At 55.3% G+C, this 17,261-nt stretch overlaps 1 protein-coding gene across 3 annotated transcripts in view; it reads left to right on the top strand.

The window, feature by feature from the left end:
• FBXO24 (F-box protein 24) overlaps positions 1-16,579 on the top strand; it is a 29,298-nt gene extending 12,719 nt beyond the window's left edge. For 2 of the 3 annotated variants that reach the window (XM_066593916.1, XM_066593915.1), the window contains exons 2-12: positions 791-1,017; positions 1,467-1,517; positions 1,786-1,854; positions 3,707-3,878; positions 3,953-4,197; positions 4,917-5,166; positions 5,264-5,422; positions 5,504-5,625; positions 9,699-9,830; positions 11,498-11,668; positions 16,226-16,579. In XM_066593916.1, the coding sequence (XP_066450013.1) occupies positions 991-1,017; positions 1,467-1,517; positions 1,786-1,854; positions 3,707-3,878; positions 3,953-4,197; positions 4,917-5,166; positions 5,264-5,422; positions 5,504-5,625; positions 9,699-9,830; positions 11,498-11,668; positions 16,226-16,561 (1,734 nt within the window). In that variant the 5' untranslated portion in view covers positions 791-990 and the 3' untranslated portion in view covers positions 16,562-16,579. The remainder of the gene's footprint in view (positions 1-790; positions 1,018-1,466; positions 1,518-1,785; positions 1,855-3,706; positions 3,879-3,952; positions 4,198-4,916; positions 5,167-5,263; positions 5,423-5,503; positions 5,626-9,698; positions 9,831-11,497; positions 11,669-16,225) is intronic. The other variant, XM_066593917.1, reaches the window with a different exon arrangement.
• Positions 16,580-17,261: the final 682 nt, after the last annotated feature.

The raw sequence follows: 17,261 nt of genomic DNA, 5'->3' as shown, positions 1-17,261 counted from the left end.
TCTGGTCTTAGATAATACACTGCAGTACTTCTGGTCTTAGATAATACACTGCAGTACTTCTGGTCTTAGATAATACACTGCAGTACTTCTGGTCTTAGATAATACACTGCAGGACTTCTGGTCTTAGATAATACACTGCAGTACTTCTGGTCTTAGATAATACACTGCAGGACTTCTGGCATCCCATTGGTCCTCTGCGATTGGATGGCGGAAAGCGGTGAATCCGCCAGCGGTCTTAGCCCCGTCGTTGCGCAATTCCATGCGCGGATTTCCAACGCATTTCTGCATCACGCAGGGATTTTCCACTTCTTGACGCAGAAATGTAATTTTCTGAGTCAAAATTCCACAGGTGGATTCTGCGTATTGTTGGGTAAATCCACCCACGAATCCGCGGCGAGGAACACGAAAGAAAAACACAGACTTTGCCGCAGTATTCTAAAATTCATACGGAAAATTCTGCCGTATGACGGTCATATCTGCACCGTGGGCGGGCTCTAACTTCAGTGTGCCGAGTGTTGGTTCCTCGGGGGCGGAGCTATATTTATGGGAATTAGGTCATATCCACCTCTACATCACCAGGAACATATCTCACGGACGGCGACTCTGTGGTGTCTGTCTATGAAGGAACGAGGCTGCGGACCCAGAGTCGTGCTGGGGTCATGTTGTGCATTCTAAGTCACCTGATGTGCACAGCCAGATAAGAGGCCACGCCCTCTTTGGGTTGGTCACATGACACTCTGACACCATTGATCGGATAGGATTGTGTCACTATGTGTTTTTGCTTCTGCAGACGCCCTCTTCTTCAGGCCACCACAGGCAATGGCTTCCTGCTCCTATAGGTACATCTAGCCCCGCCCACTGCCTGCAGCTGGCGGTCCTGGCAAAGAATGTGCAGAGCTGCTATGATGTCATAATGCCACCTGTGCCACGGAGCTGCAGCCGGTGTGAGAACCCCACAAGCCTCTGCTCCCCGCCAGCCTCAACAGGACAATGAAGAGGAGGGCCGACCGCCGCCAGGTCAGGAGGCGACATATAAACCTACGGAAAGTAGAGCTGAGCGGATCACAACTCCCAGCATTCCCACACCTGGCAGATTCACAAACGCATTGTAACTGCTGCCAAATGGGCGGAGCCTAAAACACTGAGCTGCTCATCTCTAGTATCAGCCAATCATTTCCCAGCTACCCTGGCGGCTCGTTTAATGCTCATTCGCGGCAGATTTGTTATGAACATTTCTGCGGCTGCCCCACAAATCATCGGAAACATCTGCCGCGTGTGAAGGGGCGCAAATGCAAACCGCGATCTGATTGGTTGTTGCAGTAGGCCGCGTGTGAAGGGGCACAAATGCAAACCGCCATCTGATTGGTTGTTGCAGTAGGCCGCGTGTGAAGGGGCGCAAGTGCAAACCGCGATCTGATTGGTTGTTGCAGTAGGCAGAATGTAACGTCTATCTTGTCTTCCATCAGGACAATGAAGCCAAATCTGTGGACGGCGCACCGGCAGATAGTCACTTACCGGTGAGTCTGGGGTCAGGTGACCATCTATCCAGTCTGTAGGGGAAGAGTATTTCAGGAGAGCAGAGAGTTACCCCCTGTAAGGAACAGGCTGCAGCAGCACAGAGTATTTCAGGAGGGCAAAGGGTCAGTTACCCCGTGGAAGGAACAGGCGGCAGCAGCACAGAGTATTTCAGGAGGGTGAAGGGTCAGTTACCCCGTGGAAGAGTAGCGCAGAGTATTTCAGCATATGTCCCATACTGATTGTGTCCTCTAATAATCTCCACTGCAGGTCAAAAGACGATGCCTGGACCGCCCGCTAACCTGCGGCATCGCCCTTCAGGATCTTCCTCCAGAGTTGGTGAGCTTCGAACATGACATCACATAGTCACCACCCACCTGAGGGTGTCTCCACCACTCTGTGTCATGTGATCCTCCAATCACACCCACAGCTGCACCCCCAATTGTGCTGTAACATCCCATATTATACTCCAGTTACCCACAGAGCTGCACCCACAATTCTGCTGTAACATCCCATATTGTACTCCAGTTACCCACAGAGCTGCACCCCCAATTGTGCTGTAACATCCCATATTATACTCCACTTACCACAGAGCTGCACCCACAATTCTACTGCAACATCCCATATTGTACTCCAGTTACCCACAGAGCTGCACTCACAATTCTACTGTAACATCCCATATTATACTCCAGTTACCCACAGAGCTGCACTCACAATTCTGCTGTAACATCCCATATTATACTCCAGTTGCCCACAGAGCTGCACTCACAATTCTACTGCAACATCCCATATTATACTCCAGTTGCCCACAGAGCTGCACTCACAATTCTACTGCAACATCCCATATTATACTCCAGTTACCCACAGAGCTGCACCCCCAATTGTGCTGTAACATCCCATATTATACTCCACTTACCACAGAGCTGCACCCACAATTCTACTGCAACATCCCATATTGTACTCCAGTTACCCACAGAGCTGCACTCACAATTCTGCTGTAACATCCCATATTGTACTCCAGTTACCCACAGAGCTGCACTCACACTTCTGCTGTAACATCCCATATTTCCAGTTACCCACAGAGCTGCACTCACAATTCTACTGTAACATCCCATATTATACTCCAGTTACCCACAGAGCTGCACTCACAATTCTGCTGTAACATCCCATATTATACTCCAGTTGCCCACAGAGCTGCACTCACAATTCTACTGCAACATCCCATATTATACTCCAGTTACCCACAGAGCTGCATTCACAATTCTGCTGTAACATCCCATATTAAACTCCAGTTACCCACTACGCTGCACTCACAATTCTACTGTGACATCCCATATTATACTCCACTTACCTACAGAGCTGCAATCATAATTCTGCTATAACATCCTAATACTCCAGTTACCCACAGAGCTGCACTCACAATTGTACTGTAACATCCCATAATATACTCCACTTATCCACAGAGCTGCATTCACAATTCTGCTATAACATCCTGTGTGAGTGGAGTATAAGAACGATGGGGCAGAGTTGTGTTTGCAGCTCTGGATGTAAGTGGAGTATAAGAAGCATGAGACAGAGTTGTGTTTGCAGCTCTGGCTGTGAGTGGAGTATAAAAAGCATGGGACAGAGTTGTGTTTGCAGCTCTGGATGTGAGTGGAGTATAAGAATGAGGAACCAGATTTATGTTTGCAGCCCTGGATGTGAGTGGAGTGTAAGAAGCATGGGACAGAGTTGTGTTTGCAGTTCTGGATGTGAGTGGAGTATAAAAAGCATGAGACAGAGTTGTGTTTGCAGCTCTAGATGTGAGTGGAGTATAAGTCCAATGTGACAGAGTTGTGTTTGCATCTCTGGATGTGAGTGGAGTATAAGAACAATGTGACAGAGTTGTGTTTGCAGCTCTGGATGTGAGTGGAGTACAAGACCAATGTGACAGAGTTGTGTTTGCAGCTCTGGATGTGAGTGGAGTATAAGAACAATGTCACAGAGTTGTGTTTGCAGCTCTAGATGTGAGGGGAGTATAAGTCCAATGTGACAGAGTTGTGTTTGCAGCTCTGGATGTGAGTGGAGTATAAGACCAAAGTGACAGAGTTGTGTTTGCAGCTCTGGATGTGAGTGGAGTATAAGAAGCATGGGACAGAGTTGTGTCTGCAGCTCTGGATGTGAGTGGAGTATTGATGGAAGTCTTCCGCAGGTGGAGTGTGTTCTGCGGTACCTCGCAGTGCGGGATGTGGTGTCGCTGGGCGGGACGTGCCGCTACCTGCGTGACGTGTGTAACAGCCCGCGGACCTGGAGGAGCCTGTGCCGGAGGATCCGCCCTGACGTAAGGGAGGCTGCCGACTGGAGGAGACTGACCATCCTGAACCGTAAGCAGAGGCGCGGAGAGCGCGGCCGCCCGGGTACAAGATACCAAGCCTCCATCTTGTCTTCCTCTTTGCAGACACGAAGGGGATGAGCTTCCACCATTTTGCCGGCCGCTGGCGTACGTCTAGTAACATCATGCCGCCCGCTGCCCCCAATGGCTTCCAGCGCTTCCTGGTGACGGCAGACAACCTGTGCATCCTAGACTACTGGGGGGCGCTCTTCCACATCAGCGGCAACATCCGGGCTCCCAGCTTCATCTTCCGCAATGGAGAGTGGGAAACCTACTTGAATTGCGCGGCGCTGCGCCCGGACGTCAAGGATGTGAGTTATGGGCGCTCTTCTGTGGGTAATGGAGGATTTGTGTCGTCTTCCTGGTAACACGGCATTCCTCCGTAGTTACTACTGGTATTTCATGGTACAACCGCTACTCTCAGACTGTTTCCATGGTTACATATGTCACTATCACATTTCCATGGTAATGCCATACTGTTGTTTCTATGGTTACGTCTGTCACTGACACATCCCACGGGCGTTTCCATGGTAATGCCATACTGTTGTTTCTATGGTTACGTCTGTCACTGACACATCCCACGGGCGTTTCCATGGTAATGCTATACTGTTGTCTCCATGGTTACGTCTGTCACTGACACATCCCACGGGCGTTTCCATGGTAATGCTATACTGTTGTCTCCATGGTTACGTCTGTCACTGACACATCCCACGGGCGTTTCCATGGTAATGCTATACTGTTGTCTCCATGGTTACGTCTGTCACTGACACATCCCACGGGCGTTTCCATGGTAATGCTATACTGTTGTCTCCATGGTTACGTCTGTCACTGACACATCCCACGGGCGTTTCCATGGTAATGCCATACTGTTGTCTCCATGGTTACGTCTGTTACTGACACATCCCACGGGCGTTTCCATGGTAATGCTATACTGTTGTCTCCATGGTTACGTCTGTCACTGACACATCCCACGGGCGTTTCCATGGTAATGCTATACTGTTGTTACCTCCTAATAATGTGTCCTGAACAGTTCACCGTTGACCCGAGGAGCGACGCCTCATGCCGCAGGTATTTCTACGTACTCGCCTCACGAGAGGTCAGAGACGCCAAGCTACAGGTGAGAGAATGCGACTGCGTTGAAATCTACCATCAGTCTACTGCAAAGAGAATCTTTAAGATGACCTTCCACCCGTCCATGAAGATGAAGAAGATGGTCCTACTTGGCATGGAGGCAGATAGACAACTGCTGCTGCTTTCAGGTGAAGGAAGATGGCGGACAGGTCAGGCCCCGCCCACTCTTTACGCGCCTGGCCGGCGGAGTTGGTGAGATTTGAATCAGGAGCTGCGGACGTTAATCGGTTGCTCCCGTTTCCGTAGAGTTGGGGAAGGTCTACAGCGTCACCATCAACGAACTGTCCTTCAACCGTCCGAGATCGTACATCACCCACCTGAGGCTGCGGAAGATCTCCGAGATCCTCCCGGACGCGTCCGTCACCCAGATGTGCAGCCATCACAGCAGCGTCCTCTATGTCACCGGTGAGAAGACGGGGTGATGGAACTCCGAGCTATCATCCACAGATGACCAACTCCGTCTACCGCCATGTCTTCTCTCTGCAGGTGATGGCGCCGTCCACCTCGAGGCACACTCCGCTGCCATCTACCAGGATATATTTGGGACCCTTGAAGGCTTCAACCCTCTGAACACGCAGACGCCCGTGCCAATATCCATCGCCAACAAGGTATAGGGGGCGAAGCCAAACGTCTACATTGTAGCCTTGGCCAACCCTGCCCGCTCAGCTTACTAATGCCACCCACTACCGCCCCCTAGTGATACCCCATGACAGTGCCCATATAATTACACCCTCCACTAAGGGGACCAGATTTTCCCAGGGTCAATGCGGGGCAGAGGGGTGTGGTCAGGGGCGGGGCACAGGGGTGTAGGCGGGTGGGGCAGAGGAGTGTGGTCGGGGCAGAGGGGTGTGGTCGGGGGCGGGGCACATGGCTGTGGGCGGGTGGGGCAGAGGAGTGTGGTCGGGGCAGAGGGGTGTGGTTGGGGGTGGAGCAGAGGGTGTGGTGGGGCAGGGCTTATCACAGCGTAGGGCTTTACCTCCATCGTTATAAAAAGTACAGCGCCGGTTCAGAAAAGACGGGGAGCGCACCGCAGCATTTCTGCATCTAAAAACAGTCAAAATCTGCGGCATGGGTGTGGAGTACCCGCAGCTGATGTCACACTATGCGGCGCTCCCCCTCACCTCCTCCGTAGGCTTCCTGCTGTCAACGCTTCCCAGCTTACGATTCACAGTGGCCTGTAGTGGCCTCACAGGACCAGCGGCGCCGCACCTGACTAGCATCACCTGACCAGCGGCACCGCACCTGACTAGCATCACCTGACCAGCGGCGCCGCACCTGACTAACATCACCTGACCAGCGGCACCGCACCTGACTAGCATCACCTGACCAGCTGCACCACACCTGACTACCATCACCTGACCAGCGGCACCGCACCTGACTAGCATCACCTGACCAGCTGCACCGCACCTGACTAGCATCACCTGACCAGCGGCGCCGCACCTGACCAGCATCACCTGACCAGCGGCACCGCACCTGACCAGCATCACCTGACCAGCGGCACCGCACCTGACTACCATCACCTGACCAGCGGCGCCGCACCTGACTAGCATCACCTGACCAGCGGCACCGCACCTGACTGGCATCACCTGACCAGCGGCACCGCACCTGACTAGCATCACCTGACCAGCGGCGCCGCACCTGACTAGCATCACCTGACCAGCGGCGCCGCACCTGACTAGCATCACCTGACCAGCGGCGCCGCACCTGACTAGCATCACCTGACCAGCGGCGCCGCACCTGACTAGCATCACCTGACCAGCGGCGCCGCACCTGACTAGCATCACCTGACCAGCGGTACCGCACCTGACTAGCATCACCTGACCAGCAGCGCCGCACCTGACTAGCATCACCTGACCAGCGGCACCGCACCTGACTAGCATCACCTGACTAGCATCACCTGACTAGCGGCACCGCACCTGACTAGCATCACCTGACTAGCACCGCCACACCTGACCAGCGGTGACGCACCTGACCAGCATCACCTGACCAGCGGTGACGCACCTGACCAGCATCACCTGACTAGCAGTGCCGCACCTGACTAGCATCACCTGACCAGCATCACCTGACCACCAGCGCCGCACAAGACCAGGGCGCTGGGGAGCGTCGACAAGCGAAAAGCCTACGGAGGAGGTGAGGGGAGTGCTGCATAGTGTGACATCAGCTGTGCGTACACGGCTGACGTCCAGTCCAAATCCGCACCAATGCTACAGATTTTAACTGTTTTTGGATGCAGAAATGCTGTGGAATTTGCTGCAGACACTTTTGCTGCAGACATGTGTAAACTTACCCGAAGGGTGACGGCCCACTACAGGTTTTTTTTACTGCGAAATTCGCAGTGGTTTTTTTTCTGCAGGGGTCTATGGGACTTGTAATGTTAAAATCGCGATCGCGCAAAATCGCAATTTACCGCGTAATCGCGATTTTAACATTACAAGTCCCATAGACCCCTGCAGAAAAAAAAAAATAACTGCAGTGGGTAGTCACCCTTAGTCAGCTTTTGGTATGCTGCCATGTGCGGAGCAGCCTTAGTAGTAATAGTGACCCTAATATCAGCCCCAGTAGTAATAGTGACCCTAATATTTGCCCCAGTAGTAATAGTGACCCTAATATCTGCCCCAGTAGTAATAGTGACCCTAATATCAGCCCCAGTAGTAATAGTGACCCTAATATCTGCCCCAGTAGTAATAGTGACCCTAATATCTGCCCCAGTAGTAATAGTGACCCTAATATCAGCCCCAGTAGTAATAGTGACCCTAATATCTGCCCTAGTAGTAATAGTGACCCTAATATCAGCCCCAGTAGTAATAGTGACCCTAATATCTGCCCCAGTAGTAATAGTGACCCTAATATTTGCCCCAGTAGTAATAGTGACCCTAATATCTGCCCCAGTAGTAATAGTGACCCTAATATCAGCCCCAGTAGTAATAGTGACCCTAATATCAGCCCCAGTAGTAATAGTGACCCTAATATCTGCCCCAGTAGTAATAGTGACCCTAATATCTGCCCCAGTAGTAATAGTGACCCTAATATCAGCCCCAGTAGTAATAGTGACCCTAATATCAGCCCCAGTAGTAATAGTGACCCTAATATCAGCCCCAGTAGTAATAGTGACCCTAATATCAGCCCCAGTAGTAATAGTGACCCTAATATCAGCCCCAGTAGTAATAGTGACCCTAATATCTGCCCCAGTAGTAATAGTGACCCTAATATTTGCCCCAGTAGTAATAGGGACCCTAATATCTGCCCCAGTAGTAATAGTGACCCTAATATCTGCCCCAGTAGTAATAGTGACCCTAATATCTGCCCCAGTAGTAATAGTGACCCTAATATCTGCCCCAGTAGTAATAGTGACCCTAATATCTGCCCCAGTAGTAATAGTGACCCTAATATCTGCCCAAGTAGTAATAGTGACCCTAATATCTGCCCCAGTAGTAATAGTGACCCTAATATCTGCCCCAGTAGTAATAGTGACCCTAATATCTGCCCCAGTAGTAATAGTTACCCTAATATCAGCCCCAGTAGTAATAGTGACCCTAATATCAGCCCCAGTAGTAATAGTGACCCTAATATCAGCCCCAGTAGTAATAGTGACCCTAATATCAGCCCCAGTAGTAATAGTGACCCTAATATCTGCCCCAGTAGTAATAGTGACCCTAATATCTGCCCCAGTAGTAATAGTGACCCTAATATCAGCCCCAGTAGTAATAGTGGCCCTAATATCAGCCCCAGTAGTAATAGTGACCCTAATATCAGCCCCAGTAGTAATAGTGACCCTAATATCAGCCCCAGTAGTAATAGTGACCCTAATATCTGCCCCAGTAGTAATAGTGACCCTAATATCTGCCCCAGTAGTAATAGTGACCCTAATATCTGCCCCAGTAGTAATAGTGACCCTAATATCAGCCCCAGTAGTAATAGTGACCCTAATATCAGCCCCAGTAGTAATAGTGACCCTAATATCTGCCCCAGTAGTAATAGTGACCCTAATATCTGCCCCAGTAGTAATAGTGACCCTAATATCTGCCCCAGTAGTAATAGGGACCCTAATATCTGCCCCAGTAGTAATAGTGACCCTAATATCTGCCCCAGTAGTAATAGTGACCCCCTTGAAACCCATATACTTACCCTCTTTCTGGTTATTTTAGAGCGTCGCTGCTCCTCTTCTCAGCGCTGCTGCGGGTGGAAGTGTGTGCGCCCACAGCAGCGCCTCCTCCATTCTCCTCTTCTCTTGCAGAACCAAAGAGGATACATCAGGTGAAAAGGGGCCGAAGATCCCGGATGCACACACTGCCGTCAGGGTGTCTATCCGCCAGCGTTGCCGCAGAATGATTACCAGCCGAGGAGCTACAGCACCCCAGCTGGTAATCACTTTAATGGTGACCAGACATCCCGAAAGCGGGACAACTGCCTGTCCCACCTAGGATCCTGGGGAAAGCGGGACACAGGGACAGTCCCGCCTAAATCGGAGCGTCTGTTCACCCTCCACAGTGGCCATATAATACAACACTTATGGCCTCCGTGGTCCGATGCAGTTGTGTTGCATTGTGGGTGCCCTGGATGCTGCGCTCCTCCTGCCACCCATTGAGGCTCTCCTGGGCATAGATTGGGACTGTCATGGTGCCGCAGGATGATGGACTGATGTGTGATGGCGGGAGATCAATGCTTTGCGCTCTTCCTGCAGGTGGTGCTCTGCTCTCTTGGGCGCAATCACCTGGCATTGGTAGACGAATTCGGCAGAATATTCATGCAAGGAAACAACCGTTTTGGACAACTGGGCACCGGGGACAAGATTGACCGAGGCGACCCCTGCCAGGTGATGAAATGTGTCTGCGCCTCTCCTCCCTCATCCACCTCTTCTCTTCTTATTTCCCTCCCCATCCGCCATAGGGCACCCGTTTCCCCATCTGGCCTCTATTTCGCTCACTCTTCTCCATTCTACTTGTCTCCTTTCTACCCCTGTTCCCTTCCCTATCACCTGTCTGCCGCCCACCTCTCCTCTGTCATCTGTGGGACCCCCAACTCCCCCCTGTCACCTGTCTGCCCCGCCACCTCTCCTCTGTCACCGATCTGCCCCACCACCTCTCCTGTGTTACCCTTCTGCCCCCCACCTCTCTTCTGACATCTGTGGGACCCCCAACTCTACCCTGTCACCCATCTGCCCCCCACCTCTCCACTGTCACCCATCTACCCCCCAACTCCTCCCTGTCACACGTCTGCCCCCCCACCTCTCCTCTGTCACCCATCTGCCCCTCCCCTGTCACCTCATTTGCCCCCCAACTTCCCCCTGTCACCCTTCTGCACCCCCTCCTCTCCTCTGTCACCCGTCGTCCCACCCACCTCTCCCCTGTCACCCGTCGTCCCACCCACCTCTCCCCTGTCACCCGTCTGCCCCCCCCCACCTCTCCCCTGGCACCCGTCTGCCCCCCCCCCACCTCTCCCCTGTCACCCGTCTACCCCCCCCACCTCTCCCCTGTCACCCGTCTACCCCCCCACCTCTCCCCCGTCACCCGTCTGCCCCCCCCCCACCTCTCCCCTGGCACCCGTCTGCCCCCCCCCACCTCTCCCCTGTCACCCGTCTGCCCCCCACCTCTCCCCTGTCAACCGTCTGCCCCCCCACTTCTCCCGTCACCCGTCTACCCCCCAACTCCTGTCACCTGTCTGTCCCCATCCACCTCTCCTCTGTTACCCGTCTGCCCCCCACCTCTCTTCTGACATCTGTGGGACCCCCAACTCTGCCCTGTCACCCATCTGCCCCCCACCACTCCTCTGTCACCTGTCTACCCCCCAACTCCCCCCTGTCACTTGTCTGCCCCCCACCTCTCCTCTGTCATCCATCTGCCCCCCAACTCCTCCCTGTCTGTCCACCCAGCTTCTGTCACCTCTCTGCCCTTCCCCGGCATATTACCCCTCTGCCGTTGTCCAGCCTCTGTCACCCGTCTGCCATCCGCCCAGCCTCTGTCACGCCTCTGCCCTCCGCCCAGCCTCTGTCACGCCTCTGCCCTCCGCCCAGCCTCTGTCACGCCTCTGCCCTCCGCCCAGCCTCTGTCACCCCTCTGCCCTCCGCCCAGCCTCTGTCACCCCTCTGCCGTCATCCAGCCTCTGTCACCCCTCTGCCGTCGTCCAGCCTCTGTCACCCCTCTGCCGTCGTCCAGCCTCTGTCACCCCTCTGCCGTCGTCCAGCCTCTGTCACCCCTCTGCCCTCACCCAGCATGTCACCGGTTTTCCCTCCGCCCAGCCTCTGTTACCACTCTGCCATCCGCCCAGCCTCTGTCACCCCTCTGCCCTCCGCTCAGCCTCTGTCACCCCTCTGCCCTCCGCCCAGCCTCTGTCACCCCTCTGCCCTCCGCCCAGCCTCTGTCACCCCTCTGCCCTCCGCCCAGCCTCTGTCACCCCTCTGCCCTCCGCCCAGCCTCTGTCACCCCTCTGCCCTCCGCCCAGCCTCTGGCCTCCATTTCTCACTCCAGCCTTTTTCCTCTGTAGATTCCATACTTAAGGAACCCAACTGATATATTTTGTGGCCTTAACCACACATTAGTCCTCGTGCCCTCCAGGGATTCAGTGATGGAAATCCACGGCTGTGGGTGCGGGGCTCGGGGGCGCCTACCCGGATGGCCTAAAGGAAGCCCCTCTTTTGTAAAGCTGCTTTTGAAGGTGAGAAGGTTCGGATTATCAGTAATGAATTGTCTTTTTTCTTGTGAGTGATGGAAAATGGACCAAACAGAGAGCGACAGGTAGAGGGACAGAGAGACACAGGTGGAGAGACGAAGAGCGGCAAGTAGATGGACAGAGAGTGCCAGATGCAGGGACAGAGTGTGTGGGAGGGAGGAGCACAGAGCCGCAGGTGGAGAGACAGAGAATGGCAAGTGGCGGGGCAGAGAGCGCTAGCTAGAGGGACAGAGAGACGCAGGTGGAGAGACAAAGAGTCGAAGGTGGAGGGACAGAGAGCGCCAGGTGGAGGGACAGAGAGTGCCAGATGGAGGGACAGAGCGTGTGGGACGGAGGAACACAGAGCGCCAGGAGGAGGGACAGAGAGCGGCAGGGGGAGAGATAAAGAGCCGCAGGTGGAGAGACAGAGAGAGGAAAGTAGATGGGCAGATAGCGCCAGGTGGAGGGGCAGAGAGCGCCAGGTAGAGGGACAGAGAGACGCAGGTAGAGAGACGAAGAGTCGAAGGTGAAGAGACAGAGAGCAGCAAGCAGATGGACAGAGAGCGCCAGGTGGAGGGACAGAGAGTCCCAGATGGAGGGACAGAGCGTGTGGGACGGAGGAACACAGAGCGCCAGGAGGAGGGACAGAGAGCGGCAGGGGGAGAGATAAAGAGCCGCAGGTGGAGAGACAGAGAGAGGAAAGTAGATGGGCAGAGAGCGCCAGGTGGAGGGGCAGAGAGCGCCAGGTAGAGGGACAGAGAGACGCAGGTAGAGAGACGAAGAGTCGAAGGTGGAGAGACAGAGAGCGGCAAGCAGATGGACAGAGAGCGCCAGGTGGAGGGACAGAGAGTCCCAGATGGAGGGACAGAGCGTGTGGGACGGAGGAACACAGAGCGCCAGGAGGAGGGACAGAGAGCGGTAGGGGGAGAGATAAAGAGCCGCAGGTGGAGAGACAGAGAGCGGAAAGTAGATGGGCAGAGAGCGCCAGGTGGAGGGACAGAGAGCGCCAGACGGAGGGACAGAGCGTGTGGGAGGGAGGAACACAGAGCTGCAGGTGGAGAGATAGAGAGTGGAAGGTGGAGGGGCAGAGAGCAACAGGTGGAGAGACAGAGAGCACCAGGTACAGGGACATAGGGCATGTGGGACGGAGGAACACAGAGCGCCGGAGGGAGGAACAGAGCGGTAGGTGGAGGGACAGAGAGCACCAGGTAAAGGGACATAGAGTGAGTGGGACAGAGGAACACAGAGCGGCAGGTGAAGGGACAGAGAGCGGCAGGTGAAGGGACAGAGAGCGTGTGGGAGGGAGGAACAGAGCGGTAGGTAGAGGGACAGAGAGCGGCAGGTGGAGGGGCAGAGAGTACCAGGTACAGGGACATAGAGTGAGTGGGACAGAGGAACACAGAGCGGCAGGTGAAGGGACAGAGAGCGTGTGGGAGGGAGGAACAGAGCGGCAGGTGGAGAGACAAAGAGCATGTGGGAGGTAGGAACACAGAGCAGCAGGTGGAGGGACAGAGAGCGGCAGGAGGAGAGACAGAGAGTCGATGGGAGGGAGGAACACAGAGTGGCAGGTGGAGGGGCAGAGAGTGGCAGGTGGAGGGACAGAGAGCGTGTGGGAGGGAGGAACACAGAGCAGCAGGTGGAGGGACAGAAAGCAGCATGTGGAGGGACAGAGAGCATGTGGGAGGAAGGAATACAGAGCGGCAGGTGAAGGGACAGAGAGCGGCAGGTGAAGGGACAGAGAGCGGCAGGTGAAGGGACAGAGAGAGCGGCAGGTGAAGGGACAGAGAGAGCGGCAGGTGAAGGGACAGAGAGCGGCAAGTGTAGGGACAGAGAGCGGCAAGTGTAGGGACAGAGAGCGGCAAGTGTAGGGACAAAGCGGCAGGTAGAGGGACAGAGAGCTGCAGGTGGAGGGACAGAGAGCATGTGGGAGGAAGGGACAGAGAGCACCAAGTGAATGGACAGAGAGCACCAGGTAGATGGACAGACAGCGCCAGGTGGAGGGACAGATAGAGCATGGGTGGGAGGAACACAGAGAGCCAGGTGGAGGAGCAGAGAGCGTGTGGGAGGGAGGGACAGAGAGTGCCAAGTGAATGGACAGAGAGCACGAGGTGGAGGGACAGATAGAGCATAGGCGGGGGGAACACAGAGAGCCAGGTGGAGGGGTAGAGAGCGTGTGGGAGGGAGGGACAGAGAGCGCCAAGTGGATGCACAGAGTGCACCAGGTGGATGGACAGATAGAGCAGGGGCGGGAGAAACGCAGAGAGCCAGGAGGAGGAGCAGAGAGAGTCAGGTGTAGGGGCAGAGAGCGTGTGGGAGGGAGGAACACAGAGCGGCATGTAGAGGGGCAGAGAGCGTGTGAGATGGAGGAACACAGAGCGGCAGGTGAAGGGGCAGAGAGCGCCAGGTGGAGGGGCAGAGAGCGTGTGGGAGGAAGGAACACAGAGCGGCAGGTAGAGGGACAGAGAGCGGCAGGTAGAGGGACAGAGAGTGGCAGGTGGAGAGACAGAGAGCGTGTGGGAGGGAGGAACACAGAGCAGCAGGTGGAGGGGCAGAGAGCGTTGGGAGGAACAGAGAGTGCTGGGTGGAGGGACAGAGCGCGCCGGGTGGAGGTGTAGAGAACCACAGGTGGAGGGACGGAAAGCACGTGCAAGTAACAGAGCATTAGGTGGAGGTACAGAGCGCAGCAGGTGGAGAGACAGAGAGCGTGTGAGAGGGAGGAACAGAGCGGCAGGTAGAGGGACAGAGAGCGGCAGGTGGAGGGGCAGAGAGCGGCATGTGGAGGAAGAGAGAGCATGTGGGAAGGAGGAACACAGAGCGGCAGGTGAAGGGACAGAGAGCGGCAGGTGAAGGGACAGAGAGTGGTAGATAAAGGGACAGAGAGCTGCAGGTTGAGGGACAGAGAGCATGTGGGGGGAGGAACACAGAGCGTCAGGTGGAGGGACAGAGAGCTGCAGGTTAAGGGACAGAGAGCATGTGGGGGGGAGGAACACAGAGCGGCAGGTGGAGGGACAGAGAGCGCCGGGTGGAGGTGTAGAGAACTGCAGGTGGGGGGGACAGAAAGCACGTGCAAGTAACAGAGCACTAGGTTGAGAGACAGAGTGCAGCAGGTGGAGGGAGGAACACAGAGGGCCTAGTGGAGGGGCAGAGAGTGTGTGGGAGGGAGGGATAGAGAGTGCCAAGTGGATGGATAGAGAGCACCATGTGGAGGGGCAGATAGAGCATGGGCGGGAGAAACACAGACCGCCAGGTGGAGGAGCAGAGAGCGCCAGGTGGAGGAGCAGAGAGCGCCAGGTGGAGGAGCAGAGAGCGCCAGGTGGAGGGGCAGAGAGCGCCAGGTGGAGGGGCAGAGAGCGCCAGGTGGAGGGGCAGAGAGCGCCAGGTGGAGGGGCAGAGAGCATGTGGGAGGGATGGACAGAGAGCACCAGCTGGATGGACAGAGAGCACCAGGTGGAGGGACAGATAGAGCATGGGCGGGAGGAACACAGAGAGCACCAGGTGGATGGACTGAGAGCGCCAGGTGGAGGGACAGATAGAGCATGGGCGGGAGGAACACAGAGAGCACCAGGTGGATGGACTGAGAGCGCCAGGTGGAGGGACAGATAGAGCATGGGCGGGAGGAACACAGAGAGCCAGGTAGATGGTCAGAGAGCGTGTGGAAGGGAGGAACAGAGAGTGCCAAGTGGATGGACAGAGAGAGCACCAGGTGGATAGACAGAGAGCACCAGGTGGATGGACAGAGAGCGCCAGGTGGAGGGATAGATAGAGCATGGGCGGGAGGAACACACAGAGCCAGGTGGAGGGACAGAGAGTGCCAGGTGGAGGGGCAGAGAGTGTATGGGAGGGAGGAACACAGAGCGCCAAGTGGATGGACAGAGAGCACCAGGTGGATGGACAGATAGAGCATGGGCGGGAGGAACACAGAGAGTCAGGTGGAGGGGCAGAGAGCGCCAGGTGGAGGGGCATAGAGCGGAGAGAGCGTGGCAGGTGGATGGACAGAGCGCCTAAGGTGAAGGGACAGAGGGCGCCAGGTGGAGGGACAGAGAGCGGAGAGAGCGTGAAGTGAAGGGACAGAGCGCGTAAGGTGAAGGGACAGAGGGCGCCAGGTGGAGGGACAGAGAGCGGCAGGAGGAGAGACAGAGAGTGTGTGGGAGGGAGGAACACAGAGCGGCAGGTGGGGAGGCAGAGAGCGGCAGTGGAGGGGCAGAGAGCGCCAGGTGGAGGGGCAGAGAGCCCTGAACATCAAGAGGGAGGGGAGCAGATGGGTGACAGAGGCGGGTCAGAGGGCAAACGGGTTGATTGAAGGCCAAATCAACCCCTGGATTTGGTTGATAAGATTTCAGTGAACTCTAAGCATGTAGGAGAGTCGAGGAAGTGAGAGAGAAGGATGGAATTAGGCAGGGTGAGAAGAGAGCGGAAGAGAAGACGTGAGATGGCGCTCAGGGAGAGGGCATACGGGGGGAGAGGGCAGCGTCATATCTACTACATCATCTGGAGTCAGTTATCACTCTGTTGTCTGTCCTCATTTTCCATCATGTATGTAACATGTAACGTGTCTCCTGGTAGGTTCCTGTGTTTGCCCGCCGCATCTCCTCGACCCGCGACTGCCTTTATATCATGTCCAGTTACGACCCAGAGGAGGACAATCGATACCGCGCCATCCCCACCATCGCCTCTGATGATGCGGGCATCGGGAAGGCGGCACAAACCTGTGAGGAATTTCTGCACCAGCTACTCCGCTACACCAGTATCCAGGAGAGGGTGGCCAAGACCAGGGACTTCATCACCCACCTACCCCTGCAGGGGTATCAGAAGGACTGCCTGTGGCAGGCCTTGGGCATGGTGCAGCGGGCAGCTGAGACCAATAGGACAGACGGGCACCAACATCACTGCAAAAAATAAAGTTACCTGAGAAAATGAGATGTCAAGTCTATGAGAGAGAATGATTTATCCCCAAATACCCCCGCATATTGCCCCAAACACTGATCCTACCTCCAACCTACCCCAGGTACCCCCGCATACTGCCCCAAACACTGATCCTACCTCCAACCTATACCAGGTACGACCAAACACTCCTACCCCAGGTATGTCCAAATACTGCCCCAAAGACTGATCTTGCCTCCTACCTACCCCTGGTACCCCCACATACTGCCGTATGCACTGATCCGACCACCTACCTACCCCAGATACCCGCACATACTGCTGTATGCATTGATCCGACCACCTACCTACCACAGGTACCCCCACATACTGCTGTATGCACTGATCCTGCCTCCTACCTACCCCAGGTACCCCCGCATACTGCCGTATGCACTGATCCTACCTCCTACCTACCCCAGGTACCCCCGCATACTGCCCCAAACACTGATCCTACCTACCCCAGGTACCCCCACATACTGCCATATACACTGATCCTGCCTCCTACCTACCCCAGGTACCCCCACATACTGCCCCAAACACTGATCCTACCTCCTACCCCCAGGTACCCCCACATACTGCCTCAAACACTGATCGTACCTCCTACCTACCCCAGATACCCCCCATACTCCCCTATTCAGTGATCCTACCGCCTACCTACCCCAGGTACTCCCACATACTGCCC

The sequence above is a fragment of the Eleutherodactylus coqui genome, chromosome 2 (genome assembly GCF_035609145.1).
Source record: "Eleutherodactylus coqui strain aEleCoq1 chromosome 2, aEleCoq1.hap1, whole genome shotgun sequence".
Classification (NCBI taxonomy): Eukaryota; Metazoa; Chordata; class Amphibia; order Anura; family Eleutherodactylidae; genus Eleutherodactylus; species Eleutherodactylus coqui.
Note: the sequence above shows the minus strand (reverse complement) of the source record. Positions and strands in the feature narration are given on the sequence as shown.